This window comes from Phalacrocorax carbo, chromosome 1 (genome assembly GCF_963921805.1).
Source record: "Phalacrocorax carbo chromosome 1, bPhaCar2.1, whole genome shotgun sequence".
Classification (NCBI taxonomy): domain Eukaryota; kingdom Metazoa; phylum Chordata; class Aves; order Suliformes; family Phalacrocoracidae; genus Phalacrocorax; species Phalacrocorax carbo.
Genome location: NC_087513.1, coordinates 132,216,840 through 132,241,736, shown reverse-complemented (window position 1 = coordinate 132,241,736; position 24,897 = coordinate 132,216,840). Strand labels below are relative to the sequence as shown.

At 38.0% G+C, this 24,897-nt stretch overlaps 1 protein-coding gene across 3 annotated transcripts in view; it reads right to left on the bottom strand.

Moving 5' to 3' along the window:
• The window catches only part of SH3KBP1 (SH3 domain containing kinase binding protein 1), a 231,831-nt gene that overhangs the window by 82,485 nt on the left and 124,449 nt on the right, over nucleotides 1-24,897 (bottom strand). For all 3 annotated transcript variants that reach the window (XM_064474542.1, XM_064474551.1, XM_064474558.1), the window contains 2 exons: nucleotides 20,921-21,044; nucleotides 4,822-5,018 (listed from right to left, as the gene is read on the bottom strand). In XM_064474542.1, coding sequence (XP_064330612.1) covers nucleotides 4,822-5,018; nucleotides 20,921-21,044 — 321 coding nt within the window. The remainder of the gene's footprint in view (nucleotides 1-4,821; nucleotides 5,019-20,920; nucleotides 21,045-24,897) is intronic.

Here is a 24,897-nt window from a genome sequence, read left to right as displayed (position 1 = left end):
GGATCCCTAAACACCAGTTAACTAGATCTTACAAGTTGCTGGATCTAGAGCCATGACAGCCTCCCCCTTTATATTAAATCATTACAGTGGCTGCAATATCCCCAGTCTGATGGTTGAGTATATAATTTACATTAAGTTCTGGCAAACATTAATGTGACCTCATCAAAGGCTGTTAATGAAATCTAGCTCTGCTCAAATTCACCACTGCTAGCCAACTATGAAAGTCTTGCCTGAAGAAAACTACAAATATATCTCAAATGGAAAATGTAAAAAAATGCTCTCAGTAGTCTTTTCTGCAGTAAGGACAGTTTTCAGAAAGATAAAAATGGCTTTAAGACTTTTTATTTTATATTCACCTATTACAGCCTTTAGCATTTCCAGCTGAAGCCTCAACTCACAGACCAACCCGATACAGTTAATTCGGACTAAGGAATGTATAGGTTGAATTAATTTTCCTTTACTTTTAGAGGTTTATTTTTAGATACAGGAGAGGAAAAAGTGATAGCTTGTTAGAACAACAGAAGCACATATAGATCATATTGGAAGGAAGTCTAGCCTAGAAACAGAAGTTTTAGATAAGCTACTACAAAACAGAAAAGGAAAAAAACAAATAAGCATAAAGACCTGTTTAATTGTCTTGGAGCTGCATGACCAGAAGGAGAACATGTGAAACAGGCACTTCTATTTGACCATAACACTTGTGCTACTTGTAACAGTGTTACACTGAATTTTCTCAGGAGACACAACATGCCTACACACATACTGTATTTCTTCTAAAAATTCATCTGTCAGCAAGCTATATCTTCAGTCATGTGCAGCATTGTAAATAGTCCACTTACACCTATCATTACTGGGAATTTGACAGAGCCAAGCCTCAGGAACCTGATTCTAGTTATACAAGGCCAATGGTCGATTCATCAACTCAAACAGGCAAAGAAAAGGACTATAAAGCACAAGTATTTGATTCTTCTATTTGTTTTTTTTAAAAAAGCACAGCTCTGATGGCACTGCTCAGATTAAACTCCCACAACATCACTAATTTCCCTAGGATAATCTGCTTCTGTGATTTTAGAACAAAGAACAGCAAAGCAATGAATTCTGCACACCAATAAAACCAGTGGCGTCTCACGCAATTCCTCAGTTTTGCCTTTAGATAGAGGGTTTATTGATCACCTTGAAAGACAAGGGCCACTATATTCTACATGGTTACCACTGGGCTAACAGTTGGAGTACATCAAACTGCCTGGTGATTTACAGGAAAGCCTAATGGCATCTGCTTCTGCTCAACTGGCAGCAATCCTTTCTGCACTCATACTCCCGCCAACATTTGCGTAAAAGCCTTTTTAACTTAACACCCCAATAATTCATATCACCTCTGCGTGAAATGTGATCTAAACTTATGATTCATAAAACTGAAAACACATTAGAACACAAAGTGATAATGCCAACAAAAGGAAACCCTGTTGATTATTCTGCAAATGGGGCTGACACTTGCTATGGGTATTATCTTTTTCTAAATAATCCAACATTATAAAATCCTCACAGTAATTTACAGATGTTTTAAAAAAATCAGTAGTTGTTAGGAAATATTTTAAATCAAAAAGGAAACAGCATCATTACAGTAATATATACAATGTTTCATCAATAACTGTATCAAGAAGAAGCAACAGACTTCTAAAGATTACAAGTTATTAAAAAATTGACGCTACTCGTAAATGCACAGGGCACATACCAGGGCAAAGATCCCTTTAAAAACTACATTGCTATAGAAAAAATTGTACCAATTTGGCACTCCGCATCATACACTTTTGATCCAGCATGCAGAGCTCTCAGGCTAAATATGACCTTGCTTGGAATGACAAACTTAACGCAGGATTCTCTCTCTCTCTGCCAGCATTAAATGGCAAAGAACATAGCAATAGTAAGGGAAGAATTTGTTGCAGCCAGAGAGGAGGACTTGGGAGGTTAATGTTTTGCAATTGTAACCAAATGTTGTGTCAGTAAATCACATTTTGGTGCTATGAGTAGGCAAAGACCACAGTGCTGAAGCACCTGAATGGCATTGCTCAAAGGTTAACCATCCTATCCCTAGACAGGAAAAAAACAATGACAGCAAAGAAGCACTGCTTTTAGTTATCTACACACTTGAAACAGAAATAATGGATTATGTTTACAAAAATGAAGCCATTATTTTCCACTAACCATGCCAACTTTAGGAGAAATCTTAAGACACAGGAAGGAAGGTCTGTGGGTGTGATGGAAAATTTTAGAAATTTTCTGAAAATTCTATATTTAATTTTTGGCTGGGTAAAAAACCTGTTGAGTTATGCTGCACAAATATTTGTTCTTTGTGAAAAACAAAGGTAAGACTTCTCATTATTATAAAGTGGAGTAAGACTTCCCTTCAGAGAATGAAGGCCACTTCACAAATACTTTACAAACACTTCACATTAAAACAAGGGACTCCAGAGTTCAAGGGATATGTAATTTGTTTTAATCACTTCCCATTTAGAGATAGCTACAATTGTAGTAAACTGCAAAGAAACCCTTCACGTGGCATTAACAGGGCCTTACCATTTGTAAATTCTAATCTGTCTATATCAGACTCGGGAGAACGGAATTTTGTGCAACGCTTCAATTCTGGTCAGTGCCTACGCATGCATCCCCCTTACATGTAAATGTTTATGTTACATACCAATTATAAATACTACTATAATGTAAATTATAATAGTGTGTTTATCTTAGGTGATGTTCTCCATGCACCACTTATTTCCTTTACATAGCTAGGTGTGGTAAATTAATAATTTAAAACTCTGCTCTTGTAGAACTGCATTAATAAAATACACATTTCCTGATGATACAGGACATTTTATGTCCTGAGTTCAAAAGCCAAAAGGTTTAAGTAGAGTCTTGCATGAGTTTAAGTCTACCTGCTGTCACATGCTTCCTACATACCAAGCAATTTTCCTTACACAGGACTTGTAAGGAAAGACTAGTAAGTACAAGATCACAAGCAGCCATCAAATTATAAAAACATCCTCCAAAATGGGGGTGGGGGGGGGAAGAAGAAACCTTTTATTAACCAAGTTCAGGTTCTGGTAAAATTATTTTTCAGCATACTTACAAAGCTTTCATAAAGCCCAGTCACACCTTAAACACTGGCAGGTTGTCAGGGTCACAAATCAGATGCTGCAGAAAGACATCATGTTGGCTCTGCAAAAAGCTGACTTCACTGCTCTCCACCCCATTCCCTGAATGTGCCAGGAGGGAGGTTCATTAGCTAGCACTTAGTGAACACCACCAAGCCTGTCCTGTCCCTGTCTTGTATCCCAGGTGGGCTTCTTTGATGAGGTGCCACTGGAATAACACTGAGGTGCTCCCCGCCCTGCATGTAAAGAAAGCCTGGCACATGAGTTAATAAGCCCACCCAAGACAGAAGCAAGTAGGGTACCATGCAGGCTTTGACTAAGTTGGAAATGGTCAAGGAATAATACAGTCTAGGTTTTTCCTTTACTTAGATTATCCCAGCTCTTCACTACCCTCCTCATGCAGAATCCAAATTGCAGTCTACTGTAAAATATTAACCAATTGTCCCTAAGTGTAACTAACTTAAGTTTCCAGCATGCCTCTGCAGGATCTCCCCTTCTGCTGTACTGCTATAACTGAGGGGAGATGTGGGGGTAGGTGCTGTGCTATAAATCAGGTCACTGAAATGATCTAGGTTAAAAAACAAAAGCTTTGTGGGCCAAAAAGACGTAATTCATGAAGTGCCTGGTTCTACAGACAACTGGACAAGCACAACTCAAAAGGTGAGAACCTGCAGCAACAGGGAGCAAGAGCAGCAGCCCAGGAGCTTCTTAAAATCACCACGGAGCTGAAGAAAATCCATCATGTAACTATGCTCATAGCAGAACTCCAGGCTGTGGAAGCCTCCTAACGCTTATCAGCAACCCTATACAAATCTAACTGTTCACTTAAAGGAAAGATTTCACAGATTTTTCTTTGGTTGTTACTTCATTAGGAAGCAATGCACTTCTTTCTTTGTTTCCCTAACGAACATACCTTAGAGTGATCAATTTTTTAATTTTATTTTTTTAAAAAACTTTGCCTCCTCTGGATTATTAGAAACATCTCATTTTGATTTCTAGTCTCTCTCATTTCGAATTTACTTAGTGATAGTTTTGGAGGCTTTGGAACAAACAGTGCTCTCTAAAAAGATGGTCTGTTTCAATTTGTCAGAAAGTAAATTTTTCCCCAAACGTTAATCTCAGGACTTTTTTTATGTCATATAGGACAGACTCACAAAAAACAATGCTTTCCCTTTTACTAATCCCTTTATACAAAGCTAGGCAATTTTTGACAGCATTTTCAAATCAACAAACCCTGTACTAACCTGAGGTATTTAGGTATTTGCATAAGCTTCCTCTTTATTTAAGCAAATGGATGGCACAGTGACAGTATCTCCCTCTTAGTTTATGTAAGAATTAGACACTTTTTTTTAACCATGATGTAACTGCAAAGTTGAAAAGCCTCTGCAGTCCTCTTCTCTAAACTAATATTTCTCTTAGAAAAAGGGCCAATAGAAGTATGAATAGAGGACTAAATCTTTAAGCAAAGTAACAGTTCCTGAAGGCAGCTAACCTCACCAGAATTCACGTTCTGGTGGGCAGCAAAAAGGAAAAAGCAGAATCTTGTCCACAGAAAGATTAGAAAATAATGACCATAAAGATTCAAGTTTTCACCAGTGACAGAATTTAGAACTTTAGGATGAAAAATCCCTTTAAAACAACACCAAAAGAAAAATTAAGAAATGACACATACCTTATCTACTGGGAGAAAGTCATTTTCAACTTCTATTGACCTTGGTCGTAGCTTTATGGGTTTGTCTTTGAAGATATCTCCAAAGCCAACACCCTTGACCTTTTTGGGTTGGATTGTCGTGCCTCCGTTGGCTCCTTCAGATTTTGTGCTGCAAGAGTCACCACCATCACTCTCAGAGCCTGTAGCATCTTTTAGGCCTGTGAAATGTAGGGATGGAAGAAGGAATTTTAGGTGTGAAACTCATTATTTTCAAAACAGATTGTGACTGGAAAACGATCCCTCCCACCATCCTCAAAAGGAAAGTGAAACCACAAGAAACAGGTGGAGAAGGTGCTGTCTGTGCCATGCGCTCATTTTTGAGTTTTATTTATTTCATCACATTGGTATACGAGTCAGAACTTACACTGATCCATACTCCAGCATCAAAACTTCATGAATGAAGATGGCCATTCCTTGAGTACCAAGAAAATCCTTCTTCCTCAGACAAAAATGATTCCAAAAAGAACTCAATAAACCAAAGAGTTAAATTCAGTTCTAGGGCAGCTATTGTGCAAAGCCACTTAAAGCTAACAAGCAGTCAGACCAGGTGCACTGTACCTTAAATCTGTGTGACTCATACCAAGCCAATTATGCAATTAGTATCTAAAGCTACATTACCTAACTGGGAAATGTAAAGCTGAAAGCTGTTTAAACAAATTTGCAATCAAATAAGCTGCATAATATGTTCCCTGCTGAAAACTAAATCTCTCTGCAGCATAGACAGCCTCACAGGAGAAGCATCCATGCACACTATCCTCTAGGAACATAATAAATCAAAACTGACGTTCTGATTTGCATTACTTCTCTCAGTGAATAGGAAAATTTAGCTGCACTTATCTGAAAATATCTGCTGTTTGAATAGCAGAGGCCACAGTTGCAATATGGTGATGCTTCAGCCACTTTGCAGAATGGTGTAGAATCAGGCCAAACAGACACTGGCAGCAAAAGTGACCCACCGAAGTTTCTTCCAACTGAAACAGTCCCCAGGATCATTTAAAACTTCCTTCCTATGTTAGAGATTGACTTAACTACGTTTCCAGAAAAACCGCACCAATTGCTGCCACTACAATGCAAATCCTACCTAATAATAACAAACCCAAATCCTCACATTCCCCTCACAAGCATTTGTGATGTCACAGACATGGATCTTACAAGTCAAAGAAAGAAAAATTTCAAGAACCCTTATCTTCTTATTTTTATATTAAGGTCCACAAAGTGACTACAATGGATTTTTATCATAGGAGGCTGCCAGTACAGGTGAGAGATTCTTCTTTAAAATCTAGATAACCAAAACCAAGTGGAGATGATATACAAAACCCTTTCTCCCCTTCCTTGGGTAAGCAAATAATGTTACCCCAAAATTATCTGTATTTCTGCCAAAAGTAAAGAAATGGCACTAAGATCAGGCAAAGTTTACTGGATCCCTATAAAAAGACTGCAAAATGTGGAGCATGTGGAAAGTTATCTTCATAATGTCTCAGTTTCTATGATTCTCTGATGTGTACAGCAACAGAAACAGAATGAAGGAGTGTTCCTGGGCTGAAAGCATCTGCATATCATTTCCAGCCTACACTAGAACAACCCTTCAAAACCAAATAGCGGAATTACCTAAAGAAAAATATTTAGATGAAAGTAATGAAATCTCTATCTTAAAATTTCTAATATTAATAATTTAATCCTTTGCTTTTGCCTCCCCGAATCAAGTGATGGCTTTGGTTTTAACAGACAGTCTCCATCCAACAACTTTCTGTCATTCTGGTGAGAAGTGACTTGTTTTGGGGGACATTTCTCATCTTCCCGGCAAGTCACTGTTTAGGAACATAACTATCCAGTGAAAGAGAGCATCTTCTTCAAGGGCTATTTTAAGCTTGTCCGATGAGCTACAGAAACCAAGTCCTGAGGCCTACAGGCACAACTTCACAATCCAGGATGCAAGGGCTTCATGTCTTAAATTGGTTTCAACACCAGGGTCCTGCTAGGAAAGGAAATCAGCAATTATGTGTCAGGCCAGGATTTTTAGCAAAACTGTTAAGCGGAAAAACCATCATATGCTGCTCTGAGATTTTCTGTATCTGAAACTTGAAAGGAGTACGAATGCGGAATTAAAGAAAGTTCCCAGTTAGAAATAAAGAAAAATACTGAAGACTAAGCAAAATGCTTAGGCCCTCTGCCCCTCTAGGTGGCTGCTACATCTACCTGCTGAATATAAGTAACATTTCTGTTTCTTCGAGCATTCAATTTAGATAGTACGGAACAAGTTATTTGTTCAGTAAACTGTGCAGGACTGGAATTTTAAAGAACTCTAATAATATTACAATTATTTTCTTAAATATTCTGGGATCTTGATCTCTTTACTTGGACCCTTTTATCTTCCCAAGGGCCTGAGGGAAAACTTCAAAACTGGTCTCAATGGTTTATTATGGTAGTTAGAATGGTAGCATTCCTGCCTGCAGTGAAGTAAATTCTGCGCGCTCCTTCTCTCCAGAGCTCATGAAAGCAATAACCAGGGAATTGAAAAATTCACATCAGTCTTGCCCTGTGCTGTGGTCGGGGGGACGAGGTTGGCTTTTCATAGCAGAGACATTCCGTGATGCAGAGGCACTAAGAGATGCAAGGCTAGATTAATTAAACCTGAAAGGTATAAATCTCTTCAGGCAACAAGTCAAAGTCACTGCCTCTTTCTTACCCCTATACCTTGATGTGACTTGGCCAGTAACAGAAGAAGCTGTAAGTTCTACTAGCTGGACTTTTCCCAGCTTTGCAAACGATCAGTCACTAGGGCCCTGGCTGAGACAGAGGCTAGAACCAACTTCCTTTACTACTTCTAAATGTGAAGAGAAAGGTCACCAGTCAACTACACTGAGTTAAAAATATTATTTCTGAGAATAAAATGTCCACAACTAAGAAAAGTCAAACAAATCACACTGATCATTGTCTCTTTGCTGAACAAAAGATGGGATAGGAAAATTACCCCCTGTCAAAGTTTCCCTTTTTCATCCTCGCCAGAATCTCCTCAAACTACTCTGTGATGGGGGAAGAAGCAGTGTAGAGACCTCCCTCCACAAGTAACTGGATTTTAACTGATAGGATCCATGACTGCTCTTAGCCACTCCCTGAGATGAACAGAAAAGCTATTTTTAAAATAGCTTTTCTGCATCACTAATTGTGGAAGAAGAGGACTTGACCTTGGCCAGTTGCTGAAAATAAAATATGGAAGTAATTAATGGGAATTACTCAACAGGTCTCACATGGACTTCCAGATCTTTGAAGCCTGCATGAAAGAGAGATCAGAAGCCTCAAGGGGCTCCAGTAAGAATTAGGCTTTTGTTTCTGGTTCATCACTTGCTTTTCGTTACGGCATCTTCTTCATCTTTTATTACCATTCTTCTATGATAAGACATCACACCTTGTATCAGAAACCTCACCTCAGACTTAAAACTGACTTCCCTAGCATCACCCATCTGTGCTTTATGATAATCAAAAAGCCACTTTATTCTCAATGCTGCCACAGAGCTTTGCCTTAGTATACAGTCCTCATAATAAAAGAAACGCAGGAAATAACAGTAACTTTTTTTTTTTTTAAATGAGGATGGAACAGACTGAAGAGATGCCTGTCTAAACTAAACTGCATTTGAGTGGCCAGATACAGAGGCAAATCTTACAAAGCTCCTTCAAAGTTAAAAGCATCCTTCTTGACCAATTGTGAAAAAGGCGTCATTTATTGTTTTTTGACTGATGCAAGCTGAGAAGCCCTCTGGACTTAAATAAATAATAAAGTATAAAAGCCATGGCTTTTCCAAGAACTAGTCTACTTTTGCTCTTATCACTTCATGGCTGAGGAAAAGAGGCAAAAGTGACAGAAGAGGAGGACTACATGCAGTGGAATCTGAGAACAAATTAGATAAAATGAAGATCTCTAGTAACATTAAGAAAAATAATGCAGTCTTTAAGTACAAAACACTCCTGCAGAAAATGATCTAGCATGCTTTTACTCTTAAAGACATGCTAAGGAGACCCTCTCTTCCCTTCCTCCCAAGGTATATACAGGAGATATATGTCTCTGATTTGTACTGATAAAGAACTTGCAAGCAGGAATTTGCAACACTATGACTACTCTTGCCTGAGAAATTCTCTCATTTACTTTTCATTGGGTTGTTCCCTGATACATATATACACACACACACACATATATATCAGCATATATACATCAGCAGTCCTTTTGGAGCAATCCTGCCAAGTGAGGCTGCACTGGCCTCCCTAGCCCTGCCCACACATGGAAGGAATGGCTGATGGCTGAGGTGATTCCTCCTCTTAAAAAATGTCCCTTTTCCAGCTACCCTCCTTTTTTTTAACTTCAGCTTTTCATGGCCTTTTTCATCACTACTGCAAACAGCTTAGTAGAACAGAACTGCGGGACAGTTTCCCCAAAAGACAAATGTAGGCCATGGATACAGCTAGGAGCTAAGCAGAACCTGAGTGACCCAGACTGTCAGATTACGAATTTTAAACACAAAGGTTTCTGTAAGAAGAGCTACAGTTAGCACGGAGGTCAGGCTGCTAAATGGACATTAAAAACTGGACAGCGTTTCAGTTGGCAGTCATCTGCTGCTGCTGACCAATACACCCACGCAGTCTGAAACAGCTGTGATAGAGCCAGGAACTTAAGCACTACGGTAAGGCCAGCAGCTCAGCAAACTGCTGTCCTCAGAAACTGGATAAAAGGTGCAGCAGTCAGGCCTCTAACTATTTTTTTTCAGTTTTTATTTTTTAACACCAACTTCTCTAGAATCTGCCAGCTCTCTGTCAGCATTTGGAGAGCTGACAAGCTAACAACGTAACATCAACAAGGTGCTCACTAATGTGCCTAGTATCACACCAGTCCTAACAGTAGGAAAATTTTTCAGATCTTTAAGATTTCTCAGGAAGGACATAAATCTTTTGGGGGTGTCACTTCCCATTTCTAGCTCTATAAACAAAGACACTTTATTCTTTTACCTAGATGTATTGTTGCTCAAACTGTTGTTTGAGCATTTTGGTAGAGCTCAAAGCTGAGTATTGAGTGCATTTTTATAGTAAGCTCCTTGAAGACTGAACACAAGCAGCATCAGCAGCAAGAAGTTAAAATTCCAAGGAGCCAACCATTTCCAACTTTTGGCTGGGACAAGATATGGGAATACTGACATACAGCTATTTAAAAATACTCAGAGCTCTAAGTTCCTCTGTTGCTTCATGCTCCTTACAAATACAAGATAATTTAGTATTCATGAAGATTAAATTCTCACATTGTCTGGATGAATTTTGCACTTCACACACATTTTTTCCTCTATGGGTATAAAAGAAAGATTAGTCTTCTCAAGATATTTCAAACATACCACACTCCTTCTATGCCAGTTACAGGTCTTTTGAGAGCAACATTCTGAAATGTACCAAAACAGATCAGCTCAAACAGGGCTTAAAAAGAGACTGCATCATCAGACTTAATTCACCAATGGCCCCAGCACTATGCTGGCATCAAACCAAGATTCTAAATCAAAAGATATTTAGGGATGATAAAGGGCTGTGTAAACTAAGGCTGTTAAAATAAAAATAAACAGCTGTGATAAAATTAACTCAATTCAAAGCAGGAAACGAATTGTTTCTAAATAGCTTAAAATGGCAGGAAAAAGGGGGAATACATAGTGAGCTTTACAGAGCTTTCTAATTTGAGCTGTTATTCGGCAATTTATTTTTTGTTCTTTATTCTGGATTGTTCTCTCTGGAGACAATTTATGGCACTGGGCAAAAGATGGACCACTCTGATGATGTATAGGCCAATGACGCTCTGGCCCACTAAGCTCTTCTCAGGCTAGCTCTGTGAAGCAATGTAAAGGTCAGCTGTTCAGAAGCACACACCTGAGACGATGCAAAGGATCTCCTGATTTGGTCTGGCAGCCAGAGAGAAACGCTGTCAGCTGGGTTTAGTAGAACAAAGAACAGTGTAAATGGAGCTTATTGGGACTTTTGCCTTTTACTGAAGGGAAAGAAGGCAAGGAGAAATATGTCTTTTCCTTCTATTTAGAGAATGACAGTGTGGAATACCCGAGTGACCAATCTGAATGACAAAGGAGGTGAAGTTATACATGGCAATTGCAGTAGATGAGACAGGAACTGTCCTTCTTCCTTTTCTTCACACGCTGGTGAAAACAGAACAAACACCCACACCTATGAGGATTTATCTTGAGCTTGCTTTCGATCAAAGTCCTGTATTTTGTTGAAGCCATCCCCAACAATATTTCTTAGTGTCATAAAAATCAAAACCAGAAAAGGAAGTTTGATTTTAAATATTACTGTAGAACGAAGCCATGTTGATCCTTCATAGTTTAAAGGTTAATAAATTCATGCTTTCAAAATACAAATTTATGCTTCTTTACCAAGAGTTATACATGTACAAATGGCTGAGGCAGAGTATCTCAATATTAGTCATTATTTATTATTCTTAGTTATATTCCTTGAAGAAATGTAACCATGTAATCTAAACATTTTGTAATTTCCTTTCAGCATGTTCATTTTCCTTAGCACAGCAGTTCTTGCCATGTAAGAAACAGCCCCAAGATTTTTATGCTTGCACAAGAAATCATGCAGGGAAAAGGGGAGCGGTGTCCAGCACCACATAGCAGCATGCATTAAGGGCCACGCAGCGCAAGCATATTCTGCAGCATGAACACAGAGCCGTCAATATGGAAGTTGGTGGTTTCACCTCATCCCAAGCCATTTCCCCGAGTACTGTAAGAGCGAATAGAAACAATCATTCATTCAGGAGCTCTACAACTGTACCATTGTTGTCTTCATTTTGGAACTATTTTTTCACCACCCTTGTTCTCACCAAGTACAGGAACACGTTATTACATGTGAAAGGACGGGTAAGCAACCACAGCCAAAAGGATTCTTTACCTGCCACTCAGCAAAAACTGGTATTTTGTGAGACTCATGGAAAACCACTTGCTAGTGGGAGTCTGAATCAACGGACGGACTTAACGCCTTTCACCCCAGTCAACATAATTCTTCCACCCACCACCCCCAATCCCCCGCCATTTGTACATTTGTTTTCCAGAAAACAGGATGCTTATTTTTAATCATACAAATTCCCATCACCCAATTTTAGCATTGTTCTTTCTCAGATGTTATTTTTCATTGCAGCAGCTGTGTATGTAATATATGTTCTTCATTATAAGCAAGTTATAAGAAGTTGAGGTGAAATAAAAAATTGTAACTGTTCTTTCTTCAGAACTGTTAAAATCCACATTTGGGTTTCTCATTTAACTTTGCTCACATTCAGACACACTTAAATTGGGTTAATAACATCATAAACTGATCAGCCATATTGATTTCTTTGGACTCGGACCAGCCATTGTTTGTGAAGGATTAGGGGGAGGGTTCAAAAAAAAAAAAGGTAAAAAAAACTGGTGGAGCAATAGAAAACACAATTAAGGTTACTCACGAATATTTCTGTTTCAACGATCCTGTCTCATCTTCTTCCATTATATCTAATATCTATTACTGACAGCATTGTGGATCCACATATAAGGAAAGAGAGGCAAGTATTTGTCAAATCAAGCATTGTATCTGCCCTGCTCCTCAGTTATGGCATCTTTGAAGAAAAAGAAAGCGAAGGTAGAAAGAGAAGTTAAACCAGTAAAAATTAAAAAACCTAAAAATCCAAGAAGTGGTTTTTTTTTGTGGAGGTGCAGGAAAGTTGCAAGATGAGAGAAAAGAGGGCTGTGGTCAACAAAACAACAAGGATGTAATATTTTGTTGCTGTGTGTCCCTCTTCGCCCATCATATGCAGTAGCAAAAATTTTCTGACAGCAGGTTAATGAGCAGAATGCCAAAGGAGTTGGAATTATTGCTGAGCAGAGCCTGGCATATCTAATGACCAAAAAAGCCATGTCAGCATATGAAAGCAAGGCTGAGTGTTTATGCAGGAGACAATCTTGCATATTTCAGCGGAAGGTATCCCTAGAAGCAGCTACACACTAATTCAACAGCATTTAGCTATTATAGGCCTTGGTTAAGTAAGAAAAATTCCTTTTAAACACAGTGAAATAGCTTTCAAAATAAAAGTATTTTAGCACTAAGCATATGTTTGTAGAGTAAAAGCTCTAAACTTGCTTCAAAATTTGAGCAACACTTCATGCAACGTGATACAGGTGAATCCAAGCTCCCTCTGGGCATAACTGATCTAAAGCTATGAATTGACTCGAGCTTAACTTATGGAGAAATCAGAAAGCTGAAATTAAAGCAGTTGTGGGTTGCTTTAAACAGACATCCCTGAACAAAAACAGTTCTGTGGAATGTCTCCAAATTATTTTCACTGGAGACATAAGCACATGGATTTTTGCCTTAAAATAAGGACCACAGATGATATATGAAATGGAAGGAGCTGGCCACGCCTTCAGCAGGCCTGCTCTGGAAGAACACAAGTATACGGGAAGTGAGCTACCAATAGACGTAGCAGGAAGAATAATGAACCCTCCTTTTTGTATGTTAGTTTAGAAGATAACATCTCTGATAGTACCAAGTTTTGTTTAAAACTTTCCCAGATGACCTGATTTTGCATACCACCCACTTGAGTCCCCGTTCAATCCAGTAAGCAACAAATAGACCACAAATGTAGCTGGACATCTGGCCTTCTAAGATGCAGTTTTAGAGAGAAAGCAAAATACCTTTGGAGCATGAAAAACATGCAAGTCTCAACCAAATGCCAAAGGAGGTAGTACTAAACAATACATCTTTGGTCAGCTTTAAAAAAAAAAGTTTAGATGGGTGTTTGCCCAGAGCAACGTGAGACAATCTACTGTGGGTTAAGCTGTCTTCTCGCAGCTGGTTACCAAGCATACCTGTAAATATTCATCTAACCCTGCACTCTGTGAAATCAGTTTGATTAAATTTATTTTCTGTGACACGGCATGACCATGGGCCAGTATTATTGGGAAGGAGAACTTAATGCAGAGCTCTAGCATAACTGAAAAGGTGACTAAATTCTCCCTGACTTTACTTAGGCTTGCCCTGAATGACTTGAGAAAAGAGGAAGGGCCATTTGACACTTTATGAAAAATGCACTGGGCATGGAGAGCAGGTTTCTGGAAAACTCTGAAAGGTAATGTTAGGGCAACACTGCCCAGAAAGATTAATGTTATGAAATTAAAGGCTCCAAAGGCAGACCTTGCATCTGATCTGAAGCTAGATCTTAAAGTCAGAAGTCAAGCATACTGGAGATATATTCCATAAATCCTTATTATGCTCATTAGATAGGTGGATTTGAGGACATGATGGTCTAAGAACACTTCAAGGAGCATGCAGTTTGAGTGATGCATAAGCACTCATGAAGACTAAAAGGTGAGAAGCAGCAGAAAAATGTGAAGACCATCAGCCACATGGTCTGCTCCAGCCAGAGAAGGGCTTGCTTGGAAGCTCGAGAAGAGCTGCAGAAAAGAGATGAATTCTGGTAGACAGGGAGATAATTCTCCATGAGGAAATAGTCAGAGCTGCACACATCCACAAAGATTTTTGTTAAAAAAAAGAAGGTGTAAGTGCAAGTTATCAGAAGACTACAACTTCAACTGCTTCATCCTCTGCTGTGAACATGCGTAAGACAGAAGTCCTCAGAGGTAGGAGAGCAAACACCCCACCCAGAAGGAAGGAAGAAGGGCAGCAGAGCTTGGATGTTCTGAAGAGAAAGCTGTCTGGGATGAAAGCAGATGCCAAAGTTAGCACAACATCCTGTTCACCGGAGGACAGGACTGAACGCTTTGTATTTAGTCACACCAAATGTGACTCAGTAGGATCTCTTTCTGCTAGATTTCTTGATGAGGAACCAGGTGGAAGGACAGATTTCTGTCTTCTTTGCTTCCTCTGTCCTACATCTGATGTCACTATCCTCTCGTCTTCTGTATTAACAGGGTACTAAAAGCATATGAAAAGCAGCATGTTCCCTGCTTCCAAAATGCAGAAGGCAAAAACCTGAACATGAAATGGAAGTAGCTTTATATCTTTTACCTTCCTTGGCAGAAAAAACTTATCAACCAAAATGCTGTGAGTAATAGCTGTCAAAGACAGAATGCCAAATGAAAAGCATGCATCAAATTTAAAACAAAACAAAACCCCAAAACAACCAAACGCCAAACCCAAACAAACCAAACTCCACAATGTTCTTCAAGAAAAGCAAAGCATATTTTATGAATTCAGCAATCACAACAGGAACTTTAAAGCAGAAGAACTTTAAAGTTAAAGATCTGTGGTTATTATCTACAGTCTTCATGTTTCAGGTGGTAAAAATTATGGGACTAAACGGTCTTAATTTCGGACCATAGCTGAGACCCAAACATCCAATGTAATTCACAATTTATTGTGGGCTTACACACGTACATTATATGGGCATATAACATACACATGCACAGAAGGAATGAGTGCATTCTCATTGCATTAAGGCTAGACAGTTCATCAGCAGCAATCTGACTTTGGCTTACAGACAAATATATGCATGTAGAGTAGCCATAAGTGAGTAGCAGTGGCACATTTTACAAGTGTAGATAGATCAAACAAGTACTGAGGACTAAAGCTATTGCTTGTTGATTTTGAAACACACTCACTGTTATAGCGTCTGTAGCTGTCAATCTTTGCCGGTGCCACTCTGTACAGAATTGTCCCTTCAAAGGCAGATTTTCCTGACAGCAGGCAAGAGAAGGAAAGAGGAAAAAAAAAGAGAAGGGGCAGGGTGGGGGTGAAGAGATCGAATGATGGTAAAAAGAAGGGAGAGGAAGAGGTTTTAATCTGTATTTTCAGTCACTAACATTTTTAAAGCCTCATTAGCAAAACAACGAGAATATTAATAAAAGTATCTGATTGTACATGAAGTTAAAATATTCCTACTGCATGTATGTCAGATAAAACAATCTCATGATTTTGCTAAAGCTGTTCTTTACAATGTCTATCAGAATGCATTTTTTTCTTAGGTTTTGTCTGTTGCCTATCAAGTTGCGAGACTCGCCAATGAAATTATTTGTCTGTCTTATTCAGCCTCCTCACGGAGCACAGGGGAAGCCTGAAAAAAGTTACTGCAATGATGTACTCACAGTGGCTCAACATTCCTGATGCAGATGTAGTGCACTCGAACAAGCACAGCTGACATCCAAACAGAGCACTGAAATACTCACATTTCTTTAATATACCAGGATCCTGTGAGCATCAGAAATACTGCATATTTCCCAGATGACTTATTAGAAATGTTTTGGACATGGGAACTGGTCTTAAACAATGCTTAGTTGAAGGGACAGGACACTAAAACCTAAATGAATCAGTTTTTCAGCCAATAGCTTAATCAGGTTTTTTGACTCAGCCCACATCAGTAAAAACAGAATACTAAAATTCAAAAAGAAAACAACAAAACAACAGAAAACCCCAAACAAATTCCACTGCACGTCTTAGATCTTCAAGATAAAATTTTTATTATCAAAGCCATTAATTTCCTTTTGTTTTTCCTTTGATAGCAAGATAACTCATGGTCTCACATTCATCATATGAATTTCAAGTGAAGGCAAAGGCATGAGCAGCTGAGATGTTTTGTGTGTTGGTTTTTTTGAAACTCGAGGTACCCAGGCAAGCCCAAGAGTATACCAATGTCAGCTTGTTGCCAGTCTCACCTAGGTACATGATCATAAAAATTGATGTCTTCAGTAAAATTTTATAGCAAAATCGCCAGTACGTGTGAATTGTCCCAACACAGCAACATATATTTTGGTACCAAAAATGTGTATTTTTCCCCACTGCATATCATTCTGTTGGGCTTTCAGAAAATAAAAAGCTATACTCGTCTATATATTGTCAAAACCTGCTTCTTTGTTTTGTTCTTGCAGTTTAATTAACAACAAGTTTTTCATTGTCTTATTTTTACATAATGAGGAAGCAAAAAAGCCCCAAATCCATCTTTCTACCTTGCTTTTACAAAATACCAGTAAAAGAATACTTTTAAAACAGTCAAACAACAATCAAGATTGCTGAGAGAAAGGTATGTTAAGCTTCATGACATTGAGGAGAGCCAGAGAGACAGTAACGGACATGTAAAGTTTTAAGAACTCAAAATACAGGAGGTTGCCTGAGTGAACCATCAGCTGATGAGTCTGTCGTCAGTTCTAACTCCAGCAGTCATGACTTCTCAGTGGCCATCACTAACAGGTTCTAAAAATTGTCTATACACACCACGGGGCCTAGCAATTCCTGAACAGACACATACAAAAGACAGCAAGATATAAAAGGCCACCTTTAAATGTTGTCATGACATTGCCATGAACATACTAAAATGCTTTTGAAATCATGTCCTTAATATTAAGTTATGATTCTCTCAGATATGATTCATTTGACTACATGACAACTTTTTGCTTCCTGACAGGCTGTAATGACAAGATGTGGTATTGAAAATATTCATAAACTTAATACTAGATATCTGAGAAAACTAGAAAATAGTCTTATAATTCATGTTTCCATTTGATATGGTAATAAAATTATAATGCATATTCCTGTTCATGCTGTAACAGTCGGTCAAAGAAAAGCAATGCTTCAATTTAAGAGGATGCTTTAAGGAAAAAGGAACTGTCATTTACTCTAAGGGTACCTGATCCTGTCCGTACTTACATTCTGAAATGTGCCTTTGAAGACAAAAAAATTTGGCAGTCACCTTACAGCTGGGACCGATATTTTAAAGACGAACAAACAAACCCCCAAAGCCACAACCTTTTGATCTTGTAATGATCTCACTTTCCAATCTGCTGGGCAGCCACTACCTGAGGGGAAGCACAGGCTGCCAACCCTTTCAGTTAAGGGGCACGTTAAGCCTCACTCTCAGTATTCAGAAATATTTAGGCACTTCTAAAACTAGCCCTAGATGTTTTCAAAAAAGGGGCTTTTTGTTCTGAAGAAACTTCTGAGGTTACTCTATGGCAAACCAAGATAATTCCTTCTGGCCATTTACTCTGAGCTACCATAAAATATACATGGACAAAACAAAACTAATAAAATCAGACAACACCCTCCATTGGGCCTGTGTAGGTCATAACAGAAGGACACAGGAATAAGGACGTTTATTAACCTTATTCCTAAAAAGCCAAGTTATATCATTTTTCTCTTCTGTATTTCTTCCACTTTGAGTTCACAAAAAATTACATCTGCTCTTCCAAAAAGGCTCTCTTTAAAGAGGGTCAGTAAAATGTGATTAAAAGATCAAGTTCAACTAAGCTCAACCAAAGCATTAAATTTAACTATTAACTGAAAAATACTTTTGTTATTGCACAGTGCCTCTTCTCCAAAGGTCATGTGCTACCTTGCCAAGTCTTGCAGTACACCTGCCAAGTATTACCTTACCCATTGTATAAGCTGGGTTGAAGAGTTCAAGGTTGAGACTTAGGATTAGAACGCTGTATGCCAACCACTCCTAGGCCCCTCTAGAAGCTATGTAGAACCTCAGAGACAGCCGAAAGTTCTGGTTCAATGCACAGGTACAGACCCTCACACCTGACTTATCTAGAATTCTTATTCAAGGTTTCCGCTTTATGAAGTCCTGTGATACAGACATATTCAAACAATGTTTCCAGAGAAACAAAGAGGAGCTTTTGCAGATTTGAAGTGTTGTCATGCATTGTCATCCACAGAGGAAGGAGTTGATCTAGAGGCATGAATGTACACCCTTTTGAGATGTTACTCAGAGCATTTCAACAGTAATGGTAGCCTGATGCCCAAATCTTCCAGGGTTTACTGTTTAGTTTTTATTTTGCTGTTTTAAGACTAAGCACAGATACTTGGGATGAGGTTATCATTCCTAGTCAGTTGTATAAACTTGCTGAAATTTTTGCAATCTCCTTGTGGAGATTTTAAAACCCAGATAGTCAGTGTACCTGAATGCAGCCTCATAAAGCACCATGTGCTAGAGAGCAACACCTGTAACAACTACATACACCATATAGAAAGAACTGAGTCAATGCGTATTTCCCATAATTCTGCTAGGGGAACGCAGTTCTTAAATTGATGGCTTTACTTTAAGAAAAATAAATAAAAAAGTATTAAAACCCCCACAAGAATCTCAGCATTCCTTGAGTCCCTGCCTCTCTCTGAGGAGGTTTATAATGTTCCTCTGTTTTATAGGTATTTTGCTATTTAGAAAATAGCTCCTAATAACACATCATCTTAGCTAGCCACAAAGCACCTCCAAAGAGTGAAATTACATACAAGAAAGAAGAAAACCCATCTCTCAGCTATAGTTATCTTCAATTTAGGTAAGGAGACAAAACAGATAACTGTGTTACTGATAACTTCTCCGTACAAGTATCAGGTTTTCGATTCCACTGACAGTCAAAACCAGCACACAAAACTGAGTATGAACTAAGCATGTGCCATTATGATGTCCATGAAACAAGCTAATGCTTTGTTGCTGCTTTTACACACTCCAATGTAAGTTTTTGTTAAAAGATGTTTTTAGGATGCTAATTATAAATTAAGTATTACCAAATTACCTGGGGAAGGAATATTCTTTCATTCATACAGATAAAATTGGGGTATTCCATCCTGAACAGTATCACCTACCTTGTGCATTTATAGAGTACCAAACACTATAGAATCCAGAGCTGAAACTATATCTACACATTACTTCCTCCAAGACTCACTGTGTTTATAATGAATTGAGTTCATGATAGCAAACACAGGTTACAGAAAGCAGTTTTCAATCTCACTGAAAGGTACAACTTCACTTAATGCCCTTCTTCCCTTTCCATCACAGTAAAATTGTTAACTTCCTTAAAAATATTTTCATTCCAGTCTGAAGGAACATTACCTGTAAATCTCTTTAGCAGCACTGACCACAAGACTAGGACACCACTGCCACTACAGATGAATAGGTACTCCATTACAAAAACAATATGAAAGATTTTCATCAGGTCAGGTTTTTTTAGGAACTTATTTCTGTGGGATGAAATAAAGATGATAAATTTGCCTTAAATGGAAAAATGAGAGGAAAAAAAAAGTATAACTTTCTACCTCTTACTGACAGAGTGAACTAGAAAGGCTTTGGTAAATTTCAAGTGAAATAAACTCTGAAAGATCTTGGGAGTTCTTTCAGTTTTTCTGCTTCAGAGATCTCAGAAGAACACTACATAGCAATGAATATCTGTAGTGCTGAAAATAGGAAGACCGTGGCAGGTATTGCAGAATTAGCCTGAAATATGTAAACACAATCGACTTTTTTCTTTTTCACTAAAGATTCAGAATTGACCACTGAATTAGGAAATAACAAGAATGTCTGTTTTAAAGAACAGAAAAAACATGAAGACCAACAAGTGTCCATTTCATATAACAACATACTTTTGGTTCAGGTTATTCTCCAAGGGAAGTTATAAATAGGACAACCCACACTACCATGCTTATACTATTGCAAACTTAGTTACCAAACATGCTTTTCACCTGCAGCAGTACTGGCCCACTGTAAGTGAGAGAACAAAATCCATGTCCCAGTTCTGGCCTTTTTTCCCTTTGGCTGCTGGGGCAGTGGGTCACGGAGGTGATAGTAACATGCTCAGCACCTGGAGGGAAAAAGTGCTGCATGTCCCACACGAATAATTATGAATCCTTAAATCTACTGGAGTCATTACAGAAGGCATGGCGCTTTAATCCCTCATTTAAATAAGCACAGCCACTTTGTAGATGTTTGCTTACTTTGCTTAGTTTCCACATCTAAAGATAAAAAAAAAAATAGTTCATTTTGAAATACAAATCCAATAATCATCATTGCCTTCTCTGTTCTTGGTCTGTTGCAGCTTGACAAGTCTTTACACAGCTCAGGGAGCAATGCCAATATTAAAAGTCAGGTTGCATAGTAAGTACACACTTCTTGTCATCATCTGACCCTTTCACAGCACAGATTAAGAACATGGCATTCAAAACCACTTCCAAGCAAGAGATACGAATGCACTACCCTATAAATGTGTTAGCGGGTAGAGACACAGACATACATACAGAACATCAATAATATTTTTTTCCTTACTTGGCTTTACTTGTTCTTCCTGTGCTATTCCAACATCATCAGAATCAGACAATTCCTTTATGAAGTTGGAAGGAAACATGCCGGTCTTTCCATTGAGTATACCTTCCCACCAGCCCTCTTCTACCTGCACCAAGACAAAAACAGAGGGGTTTTAACATAAGCAACACTGTACAGAGTTACATTATATACATGATTTTCAGTAACAATAACAATGATTTTGAGCAGTTTGTATTAATTTCAGGTATAAGGAGCACATGGCATAGACTCCAAGGCAGAACACCTTTTTTTTTTTTCTTCTTGTACAGTAAAAAAAGAAAGATCCATGCACCCTTCCGTAAATGTCAGCAGTGCCAACAGCAGACAGAAGCATGGACAAGCATTAAATAAAAGGATAAAAGAACAACTAGAAAGCACACTGTGTCTCCACATTTGGATTTTTGTGGATATCAGTTCAATCACTAAATTTTCAGCACACACCCTACTCCTATTCATGACCATCTTCTTAATGTCCATAATTTACAGATTATAAGAGTTTAAATTCCCTAAATATTTAATGGTGAAAGAGAAATGCCTGCAACGGGCTATTCAGAGAATCTAAACTAGATATCTTAATATAAATCATGTGAACATTCCTGCCTTCCCCATCAAAATCAGAAATTCTCTGTTTTAAAAATTAAGAATGTTGCTACCTCATTAATGTTTTAATGTAAGAACTCTACAGAGAACAAAGAACAGTACTAATGCATATCTGACTCTAGCTTTACAAAAAGCTACTGAAATACATAATAATGATACAGTCAGAAGGAAGACACTGCCTAGCCCAATCCCAAGAGAAAAATATCACTTTAAAATTTACAAACTCCTTCCTGTATAACCCATTCAGGATTGAATGGCAGTGTCAGCCAGTGAAATGACAGCCCTTAGAAACCAGATGCCTTTAGGTTATAAGGGGACAGCAAGAAATGACTTATTAGATGCATCAGCTAAACATACTCTGGACAGATAAATATTTTTCATCTGTCAGACACTGTCCATTCACCAAAAAAATAACCTGGGAGGACAGAGTCAGTCTGTGACACATCAACTTCCAATAATGTTTTTCCCATCTCTTTCCTGCCCTCATAACCAAAATCATGAAAACAGAAAGTTAACTTTAAAAGTTGACGGTGTTCACACTTACTATTAAAAAAACAACCCCACATCTTAAATGGTACTAGTTAATTATAGAAAAAAAGTCTTGTTTTGTATCACTTATCCAAGAAATCTCAAGTTCTCAGAAAATAAATCTGTTGTTTAACACGTTTAATTATGTAACACATGCAAATATTTCCTCAAACTATAGAGGAATGGTTGCATTTCTTTCAACTTAGCTACATGTACAATTTTACTACAAAGCAAACTGTTGTTACTCCAGGAGTGTTTCCTGTGCTTTCTCTCCATCTTCACCCTTTTGAGCACATTTCTTTTCTTCCTGGGTTATTTTTTTGTTTTAATTTGAAAGCAGTTCAGACCAGCACAGCTAATTCCTTTTAATCTCAGTACCTATCCATGGCAAACTATTTTTTTAAAAAAAAAAAATGCATCAGTAGTACCAGTGTGCTCAAGCACAACTTTGGGAATGTGGCTTTTATGTTGCTGCTACTTCAGAGGGTAGACAACGTACAAATCACTCGATGATGTCAGTGGGGTGCAGATTTTTCATATGATAGTCTTTAAGTCTTTCCGAAGTAATATTTGCTTTTGTTCTCTCCAGACAAATTAAAACTATTTGGAAAACTGAAACCGCATGATCCACAAAACTTAGTAGACCCTGCAAATTACACCTCTAAGTACCTATATATTATATACCATTATATAGAAGATACACAATACGGCCAAGACACTTTGAGCTATAAAATTATTCAATTTTTCTAATGCACTATTCCCTGATGGCTTTATTGATTAGAGCTAAACATTAAACCATAACTGCATTAGCTGATTGACCAGAAGATTAATCACAGGGGAATTACACAGTTTCCAAGATCCCTGCTCTGAAAGATGTTGAGATTACTTTACAGAAATAAGGTGGCCAATATGACTCAGACCCTTCTTTCCCTCAAGTAATTTTCTCCAGCTTACTTCTTCCAGGGTAACACTTCACAGTTTTATTACAAGTTAACATTAACATTCTTTATGTGGTGTATTTATGTAAGTGTATAGAAAAACACACAAAGATCTTTAGACAGATAAATCTAAATGGGATGTGAATATATTCACAGCATTCATCAGCTTATTACAAGTTTTCCAGCTGAATTATCTGAAAATACCTTGTCATATTCAATACTTCTACAAATTCAGGAAAATCTAAAGCAAAACCCAATATTTTTTTCCACAGGACAATGCAGACTGATGTTAGCACAACAGCAAAGGTTCAGGTCAAACTGGGCCTCCCAAAGATTTATTAAGAAATTTTCATCAAAAGCATCAGAAGCTTTAAGTACTTTTAAACACTATAGCTCCATGCTACATACTTCTAAGCCTCAAAACACACCAGCTAGAGATTAATCCATACAATAAAGACGATGCTAAAATACCCCCAGGACGTAGTTATCCCAAATTGGGGCAATCCATTGCCATATGGTTTGAAATGTCACAGTAATTCCCAGCCAATAAAACCTTACAAATGAAAATCCATTATTCATGGGGCTAATGCATCTGGAGGTATGAGCACTCAATAAAATTTGTTACTATACTATTATAACAAAGTGCTTTTGGGATTTATACATCTAGGTCCTGACTTATGCCCAGCATTCATGTGCTGAATGAAACAAACCAGAAAGAGGAGGATTTAATTCAGTAGTCCATGTCCCTATGCCAGAAAAGTTCTACTATTCATAATAACCTACACACCAATTTTAAGTTCAGCCTGGACAAAAAGTTTTTGGTTTTAAGCTGGAAGAAGAATCCTTCCAATCTGCCAAAAGTAAGTGGCTACAGCTAAAGGTGTTTTCAAGACTTTTTTCAATGTGTTATATCTGTTCACCGTCTTGCAGAAAGGCATGGCACCTCCTTATCTTGGCCAGCCCCCTAGGCTGTCAGTACTGCTGTCACACCACATTTGAAGAGCAACAACGTACAGGAAAGTGACTGAAGATACTTCATTACTCCACTTCATATATTTAGGGAGGTAACAACACATGCATCCAACTGCAACTCAGTCAGTGCCAGGCTTGGGGCAGGGACAGGTGCAATAGCAGACAGGTATTTGCAGTCCAACGCCTGGATGTGATTGAATGAGATATGAACTACAGAATCACCAGACAATTGTGCATCATCTCTAGAGAAATGCATCCCATTAAGAAGCCTTGCCTTTGGGGTTTAAAGGGAAATTTAATCCCAATAATTATGCAACATTCAAATGTTCTTCCAGTATCACTGGGCTTTGGGGTTTTTTTCACATTTTCAATGAAGAAAGAACACCTGTATTTTTTTTAATTGAATTAGTCAATAAGTAGAGCCTTTTTTCATGTAAGTGAGGTTTTTGGAAATGACAAACCAAATACATATAAAAATAATTAAAAACATACTGGTTTACTTTGTTGGAAAGTGTTTAATCAAATTGTGAGATCTCAGCACACAATAACATCCCAGACTAGAAAGACAGTAAGAGGTTTTAATAGTTAATTTTACTTACAAATAATAATATAAATAAGAAATAATAATGAAGGGCCCAAAATAGATACCATGGAATTGGACAGACAGGAAAATAAGAGAGAATTATATGGGTGAGGCATTCAGACACACAAACAAGAAGTTCTCAAAAGAGTATAGAGATTCTAGAACATTAAGCTACTTAGAAAACAACAAAAAATATTAAAAACGGCCCATTTCCATGTTTTAAGTACAAAAAAAAAAAAAAGGAAAAAATAATATGACAGCAGTTCAAGCCTTCAGCCAAACATAATAGTTTTATTTCAGACTGGGAATGCAGCTTTATT